At 53.6% G+C, this 16,274-nt stretch overlaps 1 protein-coding gene and 1 non-coding gene across 3 annotated transcripts; both read right to left on the reverse strand.

Annotated features, from left to right (window-relative positions):
• Positions 1 to 3,408: 3,408 nt before the first annotated feature.
• Positions 3,409 to 3,515, reverse strand: LOC120097300 (U6 spliceosomal RNA). Its single transcript, XR_005494510.1, has one exon. It is a non-coding gene; the product is annotated as a U6 spliceosomal RNA (small nuclear RNA).
• Positions 3,516 to 5,803: 2,288 nt separating this feature from the next.
• On the reverse strand, positions 5,804 to 15,539 carry Cdh24 (cadherin 24). Of its 2 annotated transcripts, NM_001427281.1 has the most exons (13): positions 15,383 to 15,499; positions 13,544 to 13,861; positions 13,065 to 13,359; positions 12,762 to 12,881; positions 12,521 to 12,688; positions 12,197 to 12,384; positions 11,513 to 11,766; positions 10,557 to 10,693; positions 8,221 to 8,342; positions 8,028 to 8,139; positions 7,634 to 7,882; positions 6,207 to 7,177; positions 5,804 to 6,120 (listed from the first exon to the last, which is right to left on the reverse strand). In NM_001427281.1, exons 2-12 carry the CDS (start codon positions 13,742 to 13,744, stop codon positions 6,678 to 6,680), a joined length of 2,346 nt encoding a protein of 781 aa, NP_001414210.1. In that variant the 5' UTR covers positions 13,745 to 13,861; positions 15,383 to 15,499; the 3' UTR covers positions 5,804 to 6,120; positions 6,207 to 6,677. The 2 variants fall into 2 exon arrangements, with proteins under 2 accessions (NP_001414210.1, XP_038949760.1); XM_039093832.2 differs by lacking the exons at positions 5,804 to 6,120; positions 6,207 to 7,177; positions 7,634 to 7,882; positions 8,028 to 8,139 and having other exon boundaries at positions 10,142 to 10,693; positions 15,383 to 15,539.
• Between the last annotated feature and the right edge of the window lie 735 nt (positions 15,540 to 16,274).

Raw genomic sequence — 16,274 nt, forward strand, 5'->3', positions numbered from 1 at the left:
TGCCTGCTTTATTTGTTCAAGTCCCCATCCTCTCTGCCTCCCAGAGCTACTGATGTCTCTGTCTAACCTGTTCTGATGATGCCCGATGGATGGTATAGCCTCCTCCTGCTTCTAAAGTGACTCAACAAAGGGGTTGGGGATTTAGCTCAGTGGTAGAGCGCTTGCCTAGGAAGCGCAAGGCCCTGGGTTCGGTCCCCAGCTCCGGAAAAAAAAAAAGAACAAAAAAAAAAAAGTAACTCAACAAGCACTTGAGTGCCTACTGTGTGCCAACTGTCATGCTTTGTGCTGGACCCTCTTTTGTCATCCCATCCCAGTCTCTATTCTCATTTTGGTCCTTATCTGGTTTGTTTTCTCTTTCAGCTGGTCACCTCAATTTGGTCAGGCTGGACAGCCAGGAGAGAGTATCCAGGGCCTAGTTTAGTGATGGTGGTGATGGGCTTGTCTTTGCTGGCCCCCCACCCCCCACAGTGGCTGTAATGACTCCACATATCTGGAGTGCAGCTCTCATGACAGCTTTTTTTTTTTTTTTTTTTTTTGGTTCTTTTTTTCGGAGCTGGGGACTGAACCCAGGGCCTTGAGCTTCCTAGGCAAACGCTCTACCACTGAGCTAAATCCCCAACCCCTCTCATGACAGCTTTTGGGAGCATGACTGTTTATTGAAGCTGGGTCAGGTTTAGAGAGTTATGTGATTTACCCAGGTTACAGTAGGTGACAGTATTGTGGGGGCTTAGACACTCACAGTCCTTCCCCAGCTCTCTGCCTCTTTCCCTCCCAGCCCCCACTGTCTCGCCTTTTTTCTGCCTTCCTTCAGGCTTCTGGGGAGTGGGCCAAATCTCTGCCTGTTGGCTGGAGATGAATGAACTCCAAGGAACTCATGGACTTGGAGAGGCAAGCTCAGAGAAATTGTCCATTCCTGGTCTCCTCTTGTTGTGTTGGCCAGGGCCTGAGCAATGCCCTGTAGCACACGCAGCTCTGTTCTCTACCTTGCAGACTTCTACCTGTTTCTTCGCTCCAGCCTCTCCTGCTAGAGAATGAAGACCAGAGGGAGGGAAAAGCTAGCACACTTGGCCTTTCTGGCCTGCTCTGGCTTTCTAGGGAGCCTGGCCTTGGAGATCCAGGCTCTCAGCTTCAGGGGCACCACTACCCCCTTCCCAGGGCTGGGCAGGAGGTGGGGTCTGGAGAAAGAGCCCTGAAAGAGTTTTTCTCTCACCTGAAGCCTCCAGTCCTGACTGACAACTGCTTCTCCTTCCTTGACAGTCTGCACTTCGGATTAAGAATTCCCTGAAACCAGACTTACACTTAACTTAGACCTACAGATTCTGACCTGGATTCTTCAAACTCTGGAGAGTCAGAAGGAAAGTTGGGAACCCCCACCCCCGAAAGAACAGAGGTTGGGCAGTAGTGACTTATGACTTTAATCCCAGCACATAGTGGGCAGTTGCAGGCAGATCTCTGAGTTTGAGGACAGCCTGCTCTACAGAGTGAGTTCCAGAATAGCCAGGGCCTCACAGAAAAACCCTGTCTTTAGAAACAGACAGACAAACAAACAAACAACAAAAAACCAAACCTCCCAAACCCAGAGGACTACAGAAAGGTACCTAGTACATTAGAACGAGCTTGCAAGCCAGGGTGGAAATCTGGCTATTGGTCTTCATAGCAACCTTCATCCCCTGCAAACTCCCCAGCCTTGGGGAGGAGATATGGGTCTCCAAGAGTGATATTCAAAGGTTAGGGCCACTTGGGACATCCTGGTCCTGAAGAAGCAGATGAGAAGAGGTAACTTTTGCACAGGCGTGAGTGGGTTCAGATTCACAGCCATTGGTGGGGGTCTTATGTCCAGCTATAGGTGAATGATTCAAGATAGGTGTCTGCTCTTCAGTGTGGTGGGTGGGGCCTGTGTCGTTCTTCTGTGGAAGAGGAAGGAGCAACACTTGAATAAGAGCAGCCGCTGCAGTTTGTGTGGCAGCCATCTTGCACAGTGGAGAGCCACAGAAAAGAGGAGGTTGGGGCGGATGTGTACACTAGCCTATAGCTACTCCTTGCCCTCCTGGTCTGCTCTGAGGCTTTCAGGCAGTGAACAGAGAGAGAGGCAGGGGCAGAGGGTGGTCTGGGACCTGGCATGAACATCTGAGACCAAAGGGCTGCTGTGAAGTACGCATGTGCAACTCGATCCCCTGAGATGCAATGTGCCTCTCTTCCCAGACAGGACAAGGAGGCTAGAACCCTGAAAGAACAGAGCTTATATCTCCTCCCATCTCCTCCTGTCTTCCCTCCATGGTCTTATCTATCCTTATTCTTTTTGGCAGGTGATGAGCTATTTAAGCTTACAGGTTTTGCTGATAAGCTTGTTTCCCCAGACCTTGTAAAATTTTCGAGGGGCTAAGAGATGTCTCTCTGCAGGTAAAGGTACTTGCCACCAAACCCTGTCGCCATAAAAATATAAACCACCTGACCGGTTTCCGTGTGTATCCTTTTGGTCACACCCTTGCTAGTTCTGGCTCCAGCAGGCCCTTGGAACTAGCACTAACTTACCTCAGAGGCTGCACGCTGCCCCTAAAGCACTCTCTGACCCAGGCAGGTCGCTGCCATGCCAGTTTCGTACAGAGGCTGCCTGTCTCACGGTTCTCTTACAGGTCACATTTCCAGCATCCACCCCCTGGTCCCAGCAGTGACTACCCTCACGCTGCTCTCTCTGCTGCTGCTCTGTTTACATTCCCAACATCCTCCCCCTAATAGTTATGGTATAAACTCCCAAGTACCTGGTAAAATCAAGACTCAACAAACTGCAACCCAACAATCAGATTTATATGTTTAATTCTCAGTCCACGATACATCCACACAATAAACTTACAACCAATTGATAAGAATATAAACCACCCACCTAGATAAGATAAATTTGCCCACAGAAATCCATTCCCACTGCCTTGGGAATTCAAGACCACCTGGATCTGGGTCTTCTCTCTCCGTCTCCATCTTGACTCCCCTTCCTTCCCCTTCTCCCCCACCTTACAAAAGCTTTGTCCCTGCCTTATTGTTTTTACTGTCCAATCATGGCCTTGACCCAACTGGTGTCAGCCCTCACCTGCATATTGACGTCCACCTACAAGACCCGATGACATGAATTCAGGCCCCAGGACCAACATGTGGAAAAAGACAGGAAAAAGATACACTATGTAAATACATGAACAAGGAAAAAATTTAAGCCATTTTTGAGGAAATGTTTTTTTTTTTTTTTTTCTTTTTTTCGGAGCTAGGGACCGAACCCAGGGCCTTGCGCTTGCTAGGCAAGTGCTCTACCGCTGAGCTAAATCCCCAACCCCTTGAGGAAATGTTTTAAGTGCTTTATTGTCGTTTTTTTTCTCCGTCTTTATTAAATTGGATATTTCTTATTTACATTTCAATTGTTATAAAAACACGGAACGCTACACGAATTCGAGTGTCATCCTCGCACAGGGGCCATGCTAATCTTCTCTGTATCGTTCCAATTTTAGTATATGTGCTGCCGAAGCGAGCACATCGTTTTGTTTTTTAATATGAATGTATTCATGTATGTGTATGTGTACCGCATGCATGCCTGGTGCCCACAGAGATTGGGAGAGGCTATCAGGTCCCCTGGAAGCAAAGTTCTGGATGACTGTGGGTGCAGGGAATCAAATGACGGGGGGAAGGGAACCTCTGAAAGAGCAGTCAGTGCTACGTCACCTCTCCAGGTTCTGTTAACTGTTTTTGCTTTAATTTTTTAAACAATTTATTTACTTATTATGTATGAGTACTCTGCAGCTGTCTTCGGACACACCAGAAGAGGGCATCGGATCCCATGACAGATGGTTGTGAGCCACCATGTGGTTGCTGGGAATTGAACTCAGGACCTCTGGAAGAGCAGTCAGTGTTCTTAACTGCTGAGCCATCTCTCCAGCCCCTTGCTTTAACGTCTTTTAGACTTATATGTGTGGGTATTCTGCTGCATGTGTTAGTTGTACCTCACACTTGCCTGCTGCCTGCAGGGCAGCAGAGGATATGGAATCCCCTGGAGTTAGTGATCCTCAGGAGCCACCATGTGAGTGGGACCTGAACCCAGGCCTTCTGAAGAGCCTTCACACCTGAGCTATTCCTCCAGCCCCAGGCTCCTTTAAGTTTTTAATGCATTGTCGGAGTGCCTCAGCATGGTTGGCAGGCCTGGGCGATGCTAACGTCCCTTTTGAATGTACCCTTCTCTCTATTGTTCCAATAATTTTTAAGAAGGTTGACGCAGGTATCAGGGTGAGACCAAAGGGCCTTGCCTTGACCACAGGACCCTGCCTTCTCTGGTGTCCTGCTTTGGTTGCTGAATCTTCAGTTTCTTGAGACCCTGGAGGGATGGATACCCACCTGCTCTTACACAGGAATTTTAATGCAACTTCAGGGGAGAAAATAACCAACAAGGGAGAGAGGGCTCTCAGTCTCCCTGCAAGTACCTGGGGGTTCCTTACCCCACTTTAGAGAATTTATTTCCCAAATAATAGACATGAATCTTCATAATGAGCCTTAAAAACACTGGCTCTGGGCAGATGTCAACTGTCTACTCTATTGTGTCTACCTCACTGTCAGTGACCCTGAGATAACACTTGCCATGTTCTGCCCAGGCCCCTCCTACTCCAACAGACTGGCTCTCATGGCCAATTCATCGTGATCCACCTACCCCCTGCTTCAGACCCCAAGCCTGAGATTCAAAGCCCTGCCTACCTCTCTTCTGCCCAGCTACAGGCTGCAGGCATCTATTAACCAATCACAGATAACTTGGAGGGCAAGGTTTCTACAACAAAAGCTGGTATATGTGAGGGTCCCCTCCTCTTGAAGCAGCCAGGTGTTGAGGTACAGAATTTAGCATTTGAATACAAGCAGCATCTGACCACCCCACTGTATCTAAACCCCACTCATTCTAAACCAGCAACTATAGAAGGCATAAGGTTTGCCCCCAGCCCTGTGACCTCCATTCAGCCCCCCAGGAGATGCAGGCAGGAAGCCTGCTGTGAGTTCAAGGCCAATCAGGGCTCTACAGTGAGTTCCAGATCAGCCTGAACTACACCGTGAGACCCTGTCTCTCCCATCGGAGCAGCTTTCTCCAATGGCCAGGTTTACACATTGAGTAGGGAGCATCACAAAGACTGACTAGGTCCCACCTACTGTTAGGTAGCCCTGGAGAAGAGGCCTGAGGCTTGTCCTAGTCCTAAAGCTTGTCTCCTTTGCCTTGGGAAATGGCCACTGGGGATGCTAGCAGTCCTGTCTAGCTGGCACAATACCTGATGGATTCTACCTCTCGACACTTCCATCCTGACTCTTCCGTGCTCCATGTAGACCAAGACCTTCTGGGCTTGGGAGTGTGTGTCACAGAGGAAGTGACAGGTCCTGGTTAGTACCTCAGGTCACCCCTTATTAGTGCTCCAGGCCCAGGGCTGGCTTGCAGCCTTTGGCCCTCTACCAACCCACATTTTTGTTGCTGTGTTTGAGTGCAGACTCCGCTTTCCCTCCTCTTGGTCTCATGTCTTCACACTCTCACCCTGAATTCCCCTTGTTCACACCTCTCTTGCCAATCCCACAGACCGCCTGAGACAAATGGAAGTGGAACTGAAGAGCTGGTGGTAGGCATGGCGACAGTCAGTATCCTCCTCCTCCAAGTGGAATAGTCCCCACACTCCTCCCTCTGAGTCTTAAAGTGGGTGCCACCTAGGAGAAGGGATGAACCAGAGGTAGAGAGGCTTTGACTGTTTCTACCCTCAACACAAAGGAAACTCTGTCCAGAAACAGTGCAGAAACAGAAGCAGGCTCTTACTTTACAAAATAAAGTGTTTATTATGAAATTAGAGATGGAGGCCCCTCCCTTTCCTCCCTTTTCCCTCTTCCCCAGCTGCCTTCCCCCCTCCCCCTCCCTTTCCTTCTGGGGCCTGAGAAGCACACAAGACAATGCCCAGAGCTGGGATGCCCAGGGCAGGCTGTGACAGCTGGGCAGAGCTCCAGGGAGGTGGCCACGTGGGGCTGAAGCTCTTGCCCTAGGAGGTGGGCTGGCTCCCCTCCTTCCTTCTGCTAGAAGCCAATGGAGCCAGGATGAGGCCATGAGTGATGGATGGAACCATGCGGGCAGGTCTGAAAGGGATAGGAGTTGGTTTAGGAGCAGGATTGGGAGAGCGCTTTTGGTCCACCCGGCTCCTATGTAGTCCCTGGCCACTAACCTGGAGCAGAGCATCTCCTGCAGTAGGGTGGGGCAGCAGTGGCCGGAAGATTCTCTTGCTTTTGGGATGGATAACAGAAACAAAACAAAACACGACAAACAAACCAAAAAGCCAGTCACAGGGACTCAAAGAGAAGGGAGGGACATGTGGGTAGGAGACAGACAGAGCATGTGTATGGTCAAGGGGGACAGAATCTGAGCGATTAGAATTACGAGACAAAAAGCCACAGAGTCACAGTGAGAACAGAGTCGGGGGCAGTTAAAAAACTCAACCCCCCCGGACAGTGGAGAGTCACAGACAGGGATCTCTGGAGAAACACACAGACTGAGGAGTGGGAGGTAGGAGGGAGGGGAAAAGGAGGGACACATTGGGCCCCTGGCCTGCCGCTGCCTGCCTGGACCCTGTGGGGCTCACTCAGAGGGCCTGTGTGCGCTACCCCACCGCAGCGCAGCGGCAGGGCCAGGGCCGGCCTCAGGGGGCCGGGGGCTCCTTGGCCCCATACAGCTCTGCCAGAGTGCGGAAGAGTGGGCCCCAGTCGTCCAGTGGCTCGGCGGGGCCGGGGACCCCGCCAGCCTCGCTGCCCGAGCCCAGGGAGCTGAGCGAGCCGCAGGAGGAGCCCCGGCCCTCATAGCCATACACCTGCACGGAGTCGTACGGGGGAACGCTGGGGTCCTCGTCCGCCTCGCGCAGCCGCAGCGCCAGCAACTGCGCCACATCAGCGGGGCCCGGTGGCCTGGGCTGGCGTGGCGCTCGGGTCCGCGGCAGCACATCGCGGCGTACGGGCGGGCCGGCTGCTGGAGGAGCGGCTCCGTCCGGGTTCTGCAAGGCTGTGATGTCAAAGGCCTCGGTGTCCTCCTCTCCGCCACCCTCATCATCATAGGTGATGATGTTCTCCCGGACGTCCTCCTCCTCCAGTACCATCAAGGCTTCCTGCTTCTGCCGCCTCAGGGCCACAAAGAGCACCACCAGGGCTGCACAAGAACACACAGGCCACGGGGCCATCTGGTTTCCATGCAGGACCAGATGAAAACTGAGGCAGAGGGGCCAGAGTCTACAAGCCCTAGATCTGACATTTGGTAATCCTTGTTTGAATCCTTCCTTTGCCCTTTATTTGCTATGTGTGAGAAGTTTACGTGAGGGAAACAAAAGTTTTATCTCTTTAGGTGTTTGAAAGATTAAAATGAAACGTTTGTGCTGTGCCCAGCACCAGGATCGGCACAGAATAAGGGCTCAAGCGATTTTTCTGGCTAGTCACTTTCATGGATTTGCAGGTCCAGTAATTATAAGGACAGACGTTTTCTCTTGGACCTATCAGGTAATAGAAAATCTAGGCCTGAGAAGGTCATTCACGTCCTATAGACCTGCTTTCTCCTTCCCCGGAAAACAGACCCAGATACCACATCTTGTCCCATGGTAGCCCGACTCACCAAGGAGGGTGCCCATACAGGTGACAATGGCAAGTAGGGCTCCAGTGCTGAGACCGGTGGGTGAGAGCTGAGCCTCAGGCCAGCAGGGTGCCCTGGAGCCATCAGGCTGGCAGCGACACACACTCACAGTCACGGTGGCAGTGCTGCTCAGGGCTGGCTGCCCCCAATCCCAAAGTTCTATAGGAACCAGGTAGGGGGCCTGGCGGGGTGGAGCAGGTCGGGAAGGCAGCAGCAGGCTGGCAGAGCCATCTGTGGAAAAAGGAAGGCGGTTGAAGTACCTTCCTGTAGGGTTGGTTCAGCCCAGTGCCAGGTCAGGCGGGGGCAATCGGGCTGGGCCAGGAGTGGGAAGGAGAGGAGGGAGTTAGGCATGGGTGTGGATGCTGAGGCCACCCACCTCGGTTGTCCCGGACTGTAAAGTTGGCATCAGGGCCCACAGGACCTTGAAGGGAGACTTGGCTACTGTTGCCAACCTCATCTCTGTCTAAAGCCCGGATGACCTGAATCAACTGGGGAAGACGACGGAAGCTTTTAGTGGGGTGGCTGCTGGCGGCCTTGAGATGTCAACCCATCACGCCTCAGCTGCTTACCTGCCCAGGGGCTGCCGAATCACAAACAAAGAGGTCATAGGGCTCGGCCAGCTGGGGGGCGTTGTCATTTTCATCCAGCGTCTGGATGGCCACTTGCACTCGGGAGGATTGCGCAGAGCTATCTGAAGTCAGAATACCAACATATGTACACCATACATGCACATACAACATACCTGGTCATAGAGGCATAGGTGCTGCCCAGCATGTGCACAGAACATGAGCTACTGTGTAATACACCAGCAGCAAGCCATGTTTTAAAGTGGGTGGAACCAAGATATGGGTGCTCTATACCAAGAACACGGGTGCTCACACAGATATGTTCACGTAAGTTATGTATTATTATACAATACACATGCCAATACAAAACCCGATGATTCACACACACACAGCAACTCGTGCAAGGTAAGTACAGCACATGCATACATGGAGGGCCGGTAGAAGGTACATACAAGGTGTGTAAATAGAAACCACGAAATTAATATAAAGTCATACCATACATATAGCATGTGGGTGTTGAAAACGAATTAAACATACATGAAGCAGGTATGCACAGTGAGTGTAGCATTATCCCCCATCCTACCCTGGCCCACAGAATGCATTTTCATGCACATGAAAAAACACACACACACACACACACACACACACACACACACACACACGCACGCACGCACATGTGCGCGCGCTCGCGCAAGCGCCATCAAAGGTGGTTTGGGAAGCTGTAATAACCAATTCATATCACTGAGAGTTGACCTTGTAGGGGGAAGAGCTTCATGGTCTACAGGGTGTAGAGCCTAGGCCCCTCCCTAGGTGGCTCCCTACCAGCATCTTGCTTTGTTTCTCACTGCCAAGTCATCTTTTGTCTGGGTCGAGGCCAGTCTGCTGGCTCTGGTGAAATAGGTTGAGTTCACAGCCCGGGGCAGGGCAGGCTGTGTGGGCTGCCTGGCCCTAAGGTAACTAGAGACCGAATGACACGAGCCCAGTCTTACACTGCAGTAAGGGCCATGAACTACTAGCCAAAGTCAGGGCAGGGATAAGAACAGAATTTGAAGAGCACGAGGAAACGGTAGGGCCACACACAAATGCACAGCCACATGTAAACAAGCAACCAGACTCGAGGTAGCAATGCATGTACCATACACCACACATGTACACACAGAATCAGCTTTACAGATACGCCTGCAGCTACAGACACACGGTACAGCCAAAGAGGACACAGCGTGTACGCGTGCACGCACACGTACACACACCACACGAGGAGCAGGAAGGTAGAGGAGAAAACAGCTCATGCTGCAGACTGACTGACTGGGTCAGAGACCTTTGCCATTTATTTTCTGGGTGAGTTTGAGAAGTCACTGAACTTCTCTTTAGGAGTTTCTTCACTGGAAAACAGGGAACGAATCATCTCTCCCCATCCGGTTGTGATGACTGAACCAGTTAATCCATTTTTGGTACTTAAGCCTAATACACAATAATCAATAACTCACCATCCACAAACACTCACACAGGAACTATCATCCACAGGTACTTGTACACGCCACTGTACACATCCGATCACACACACAGACACCGCCAAAACAACTCTATGCAAATACTCAAGTGTGAACATGCGTCTACGTCATAAGCATACGTGTGTGTATGTACACACATGTATTTTTCTTCATATATGGATCTCATGTACCTCAGATTGTCCTTGAACCCCTGGTTCTCCTGCCTTACCCCCCCTGGTGCTAAGATTATAGGTGTGTACCATGCAGCTGTATGCGCCACACTCAAATTCTACCCATTCCTGAGTACATGCCTATATGTTTGTACACCTACAGCTCTTTGCTGACATGTACTGATGTCTGTATATACAGCCATAATGTTAATGTACAATTTAAAAACAGCAGAGGCGTGAACAGGGGCATGAGGTGTTACTTACAGAAGGGTGAAGGGTTTCCCTGTCTCGCCAGGGCAGGGAACTGAACCGGGTGCTGCTGCTGGTGGTGGGGGGCACAAGATGGGCTCCACACACGGAATTGGCACTGTTTCCTACTTCAGTGTGTAGGGACAAGTCCCTGCAAGGCTCCTAGAAGGGCTCCTTTTTGAGGGCTGCTGACACACACTCCTGCAAAGTCCTTTTCTGGCCCTGGCAGTTATTACCACTTGGGTTGGGAGGTATGGCTCTGGGTTTGAACAAATCAGGCAGGCTCCCCCACCAGCCCGAGGATGCCCGTTTCATGGGCCAAGGGCCAGGAGCTGAACACAGATGAGGTTGCGGCTGTCGCTACCCTTCCCCACCCACGTTCAGGGAAAGCTCTCTGACAGAATGATGCTCAGGGCCCACGACTTCTCACCCAACTCTGTGGCGAGAACGGTGAGGTTGTACCAGACACGGGCCTCTCGGTCCAGACGCACCGCTGTGCGGATAGTGCCGTCTTCGGGCTCAATGGAGAAGCAATGCTCTGGATCCGAGTGGGGGAGGATGGAGTATCTAGGGAAAATGGACTGATCTGGGAGTTGCCCCCTCTCCCACCTTCCCTACTCTCCCCTCTGTTCATCTTGCTGGGCCTCAGGGTTCATCTTGCTAGAGTGTCCGAGTGTCTTGAGCAGAGCCTTACAGTCACTCAGAGCCATCATTCAGGCTGGAGTCCCTATGACTTAGAAGGACTGGATTCCACAGGAGTCGTAGGAGGAGGGACATTCCCTGTGTTTCAGACTTGTGGGCTCTGTTCTGGGAACCTAGGGACCTGTGCTTCATCCCTGCTCTGCCTCGGACCACCTGTGTGACCTTGGGGGAACTCATTTGACCTTGTCTAACCGACTGCAAAACGGGAGGGACACCAGCACCTCCCTCACAGAGCTGTGTCAGGGATGCTGGCCAGGAAGGTGGAAGAGTGGAAGTTCACAGGGTGGGCCACGCCAAATCTGAACGTCAGCTCTGTCGCCCCACGGTGGGCAAACAACTTAGCCACCCACAGTTGGGCCATTATGACAATTAAATGTCATCGAGTGGGTAAGATGTGAAGCACTTAGGGCATGATCAATAGAGATCCATTTATCAAATGAGAATCCATTTGCTTGTATTGCCACTAGGAGGTGCCATTCCAGTCTAGCCAAAGAAATACGAGGACAGTTGGGCTGGGCCTTGGGCTGGGCCGTAGTCGTCCCTCCAGAGTCCCTCCACTACTTGGGTCTGCTGACCAGCAAGCTGGCATAGGAAGTGAGATCTTTGCTAAGTGACACGGTTTGTCATATAGACGGCATGTCCTGTGAAAAGCCTTGTTCCTCCCAAGCTCCCGGCCCAGCTAACCTGATAGGGCTGGCCGGGGAGTCCAGGTCATTGGCTGAGATCTGGCCCACCAGGGTTCCCGGGGCCTTGTTCTCAGGTACTACCAGGTGGTAGGTGGCCTGGGTGAAGGCAGGTGGCTCTGGAGCGTCCTGCACGGCCACTCGTACTGAGGCCACATCCTTGAAGGGACCTCGCCGCAGGTAGGCTGGGTCGATGAGGGTGTTGGTGGCTTCTACCCGGAAGGTATAAGAGCGACGAGTCTCGAAGTCCAGGGGCTACAAGGAGGGGAGACAGAGAGTGAGGCACCAGGAAACCGGGGTGGGCCCAGCTCACAGGTGCAAACTGTCTTCCGTGTGCATCCAGTGCTGAGGAAGTGGCTCCAGAGAGGTGTGGCCTCAGGGCTCATGGTGGGTGGCACACTGCATAGCTGGTAACTCTAAAAGGTAAATTGCCGTGACCCCCACGCTCCAACACAGGGGTCCCAAGTATGGCTTGGAAACAGTTAAAGTATTGGCAGTGGTACATTAGGAGCAAGGCTTAAGTGAGCCACGGGCGCGGTGCAGGGGGTCCTCTGTTTCGCTTTGGTTTTTGTCTGGTGCTGGGAATGAAATTTCGGCCTTGGTGCATGGTAGGTAGGCTCCCTCCCTCCCACTGAGCTCTGTACTCCCAGCTGGGTCTGCAGGTATGAAGGGGCGGGAAGCTAACCTTCCGTACAGTAAGGAGCCCATCCTGACCCTGGGAGTCTGTGCTGATGCTGAAGGCCTCCGATCCTTCCCCATCCAAGATGCTGTAGGCCATCAGAGCGTTATCCCCTAGGTCTGGGTCCTGGGCCTTAAGCCGGCCCACCAGAGTTCCAGGTCCAGCTGTTTCCACCACTGAGAACTGGTATAGACCTCAGGGGAACAAGGAGGGAAGATGGGTTCTTAAGAGACGTCTCCAGTCCTCCTTCCCTACCCCAGTACTTCCTTTTTCCAGGGTCTGGAGGTAGGGCATCAAAGGATTGGTTAGGCACAGAACTGCCCCCCTTACTCTGAGGGAACTTGGGGGGGTTGTCGTTGACATCACTGAGGGTGACTGTTACTGTGGTGCTGCCTGACAGCCCCCCCATGTGACCACCCATATCCTTGGCTTGAATCACCACCAAGAACTCCTCCTGGGTCTCCCGGTCCATGTTGGGGATGGCTGTGCGAACCACTCCTAAGGGAGAGACACCGGGTCAGGGGCGCTTGTCCCCATGGCTGCCCTGTAAGGCTCCAAAGTTCATTCTTACCAGTCTGGGGGTCCACAGAGAAGAAAGGCAGTCCATCCAGCACCGTGTAGACAAGCTTGGCACTGTTCCCATAGCTGGGGTCATCGGCATCGTGGGCAGTCACTTGGATTACAGACGTCCCTGTGGGAGAGTCCCATACCCCATTCAGCAGCAGCAAGGCCAGAAAGAAGAGTAGATCGAGGGAGCCCGGATGTGAAGAGGGCTGAGTTAAGGGAGGTTTGAGTTCTAGGGTAGACAGCCAAAGCAGACGGAGGAGTAAGAGAGCCCCGGGTAAGCTAGGGCATTCAGAGCTGGGGTGCTCACCAACGTTAGACATCTCAGGCACTGTGGCATGGTAGGGCCCAAGGGGAAACACAGGTGGATTGTCATTGATGTCTTGCACTTTGATGATGAACTCTGATGGGGGTTCCAGGGGCCGGTTAGAGGCACGGTCCACAGCTTGGGCCAGCAGCACGTACTGTGCCTTCTCCTCTCGGTCCAGGCTCTTGGTCACATGGATATTGCCTGTGGCTTCATCAATCACAAATACAGTGCCTGCCCCCTCCCCAGTCAGCAGGTACTTGGTGCGGCCCTCACCCCGGTCAACATCTGAGTGCAGCTGCAAGAGTCAGAGAAAACGGCAGAGAGCTCCAAGTGCAGAGCCACGGGGTTAGTCAGAGTCTAGGTTTGGGTAATGGGTGAGGAATGCCATGGGACCAAGGTCATTGCAGACTGATGAAGTTTCTGGGCAGGGCCTAAGGGTCTGACAGACTAGAGTAGTCACGGAGAGGGCTGATCCTTACCTTGCCAATAAGGACGGGCTCTGGACCAGAATATTCCTCAATGACAAAGAACTGGTTCCAGACCCAGCTCCTTCGGGTCCGCAGCAGTGTAGGACCCGAGTGTCCCCGGGACCCTGCCCAGGCTGGGACTGGAGCTGCCAGGCGCCCCATGCAGCCCCAGCCACCCAGCCAGGCCAGCAGGAGCCTTACAAGGCCCCACATGTTTGTAATCCTGCCAGGGCTCTTGTTCACTGGCCCCGGATGCCAAGGCTGGGCAGGGCCAGGTGGCCCATGAGCTGGCTGGGGAAGACGCGTTGAGGCTACCCCATGGATCCACACCTGTAGGACGGGTAGCTGCTCAGGATCAAGGAACACCTAAATCGTACTCCTCTCCCAAATTAGATACCGAAGCCCAGCTCTCTAAGAAACCAGACACCCCACTGCCCAGAACCCAGTCCAAGACAGACAGCCTGAGCCTTCCACTCAGGCTCTGCCTGGATTCACCTCCAGCCCCTCTAAGCCCATAAATCTCAGGTCAGTCAACTCTGGAAAGCTGGGAAGGAAAAGGAGAGGAGAATGCTAAAGGGACTTGGAATTTCAAATCCTATTCCTGTTCTACCTTGGGCACATAACTAGGGGACTAGAAAGGCAGACAGACGGACGGACGGAGAAAGGACTTAAAACGGAGAGGTTGATATTCATAGATACACAACCTTCCTTATTCATAGTGTCAGGCTGAAAGACAAGGAGTGCAGTCTGAGCCGGGCTGGACTTAGGAAAGGACCCCCCTGCCCCCGAGGAACCCCACCTCTCCAGACTGCCTCCAGCCCACTCTGCCAGCTGCAGTCTTTAAGGGGGAATTGGTCTAAGGGTGCAGAGTGGGGCTATCACTGGATGAATTGGGAACAGGGTTGCAGGTAGTGCCAGGGGACGGAGGAGATGTGAAGTGGAGGCTGACCCAGGGGCCAGAGACAGAGAGATTGAGGGCTCTGGATCAAGAATCAGGGATGGTCTGGTAGACAGGGAAAAACAGATGAGAAACAGACAGACCACGGAGGGAGAGAAGGGCAGCAAGAGAGAAGCAAAGACATCAGGGAAGCAGCCTGAGTATCTGAAAGGCAGAGAGGAGTCCTGGGTACCAGGCATGGGAACTGGCAGGGGCAGAGGAACCTGCTCTCTCTCTCTCTCTCTCTCTCTCTCTCTCTCTCTCTCTCTCTCTCTCTCTCTCTCTCTCTGTGTGTGTGTGAGATCAGGCCTCGGAACTTCATTCTGGTAGAGTAAGCTACCAGGAGCAGTAGAGGTAGGGAGGGGCTGCGGGAAAGGAGCTGGAGAGAGAGGACCCTTCCCATTTCTCTCCCTCCCCCAGAAGGGGCCCATGGTCAGGTAGCTGTGCCCCTCCTCCTTTCCCAGAGCAGACATACACCTGACAGGCCCTTTGCTCCCAAGAGAAAAGAAGCCAGAGGGCAGCAGGGGATCAGAGAGGCAGGCGGGACGAACAGGAGAGAAGGAAGGGAACGGAGGAGTGGGGAAACAGGATAGCGGGATGGAACGAGGAGAGGAGAGGAAAGGAGAGGAAGGTAGTGGGAGAGGAAAGGAGAGCGGGAAAGGGAAAAGAGGAGAAAGGTAGAGGAAGAAAAAGGCAGAAGAGGTGGGAAGAGACAGGACATGAGGGAGAGAGAAGGAGCAGAGAGGCGGAAGGGTGGAGAAAAACCGGGAGGCAAAGGGAGAGAGGTGTGTGAGAAGGGAGAGAGCAGAGCGCGGGAGAACCAAGCCGACACGGCTCGCAGCCAGAGCGCACCGCAAGCTGCGGGGTCCCCCGCTGTCCCCGCGAGGATTCCCGACCCGGGCAGGCGCCCTTACCTGGCTCTACCGAGGGACCCGGGACCACGAGCAGCGCCCCGCCTGCCTCCGTCGCTGGCTCCCGGGGGTGCAGCCCCAAGCAGATCCAAGCCGGCGCCGCGGCTCCGCTGCAGGTCTGAGCGGCCCGGGCGAGAACAAGGGAGCGAGACGGAGGGGGCGGGGGAAGGAGGCTCCGCCTGCGGAGGAGAGGCGGCTCGCGCGGGAGAGGAGAGCCCTGCCTCCGACCCTCCCCAGCCAGTCCCCGCCCCCGCGGCTCCCGGGCTGCCGGGCGCATACAGATGCAGGGCCCCTCCCGGGCCGGTCCGCAGCACTGCAAGGTACATGGGCAGCAGGGCCAGGCTATTATTCCCAGGGCTTGGTGGAGGGGCCCCATTAAGATCAGCCAGCACAGCACCTGCGGAGGCACACTGCGAGGCGGGGCGCTGGGAGAGCACTGCGGGAGACCCGGGTCCACGCTCTGGGTTCGGGTGCGGCTGGCTGTAAAGCTACCGTCTCAGGATCTTGTGCGGGTCACAACAGCGAGTTGAGTCACCTAGGGTGAACTTAAGGACGGCAGGGGAAGCAAGAGTCTAGGGAGCTCGCCAGGGACAGGCACATCTGTGGGCAGTGAGAACCTTTTGGGGGCTGGGGGGGGGGAGATGCTCTTTGCAAAATCTAAAGTGTTTGCACCCCCTGGTGGCAATTGTGGGAAGCACCTTGAAGAGTGACCAAATGCCTAATTGTGCAGGGGGACGGGAAAGCTGAACCCGCCAGCTGTTGGGGTACTGCAAAAGAAACAGGCCGCCGTATTTCCCAGAGTAAAAAGACATACAGCTTTGGGCTGATCAGGCAGGAATGAAGATCCCGGAGGAAGGTCGCTGCTCCACAAGAACGCAGGTGCCCACCATTTTCA

Source organism: Rattus norvegicus, chromosome 15 (assembly GCF_036323735.1).
Source record: "Rattus norvegicus strain BN/NHsdMcwi chromosome 15, GRCr8, whole genome shotgun sequence".
Classification (NCBI taxonomy): domain Eukaryota; kingdom Metazoa; phylum Chordata; class Mammalia; order Rodentia; family Muridae; genus Rattus; species Rattus norvegicus.

Excerpts from the sequence above, each read along its gene's own strand:
- Cdh24 (NM_001427281.1), bottom strand. The coding sequence starts at position 13,744 with ATGTGGGGCCTTGTAAGGCTCCTGCTGGCCTGGCTGGGTGGCTGGGGC. Across the intron at positions 12,882-13,064 it reads GCCTGAGATGTCTAACGTTG|GGACGTCTGTAATCCAAGTG; the intron begins GTGAGCACCCCA and ends ACTCTCCCACAG. Across the intron at positions 10,694-11,512 it reads TCCCCGGCCAGCCCTATCAG|ATACTCCATCCTCCCCCACT; the intron begins GTTAGCTGGGCC and ends CATTTTCCCTAG.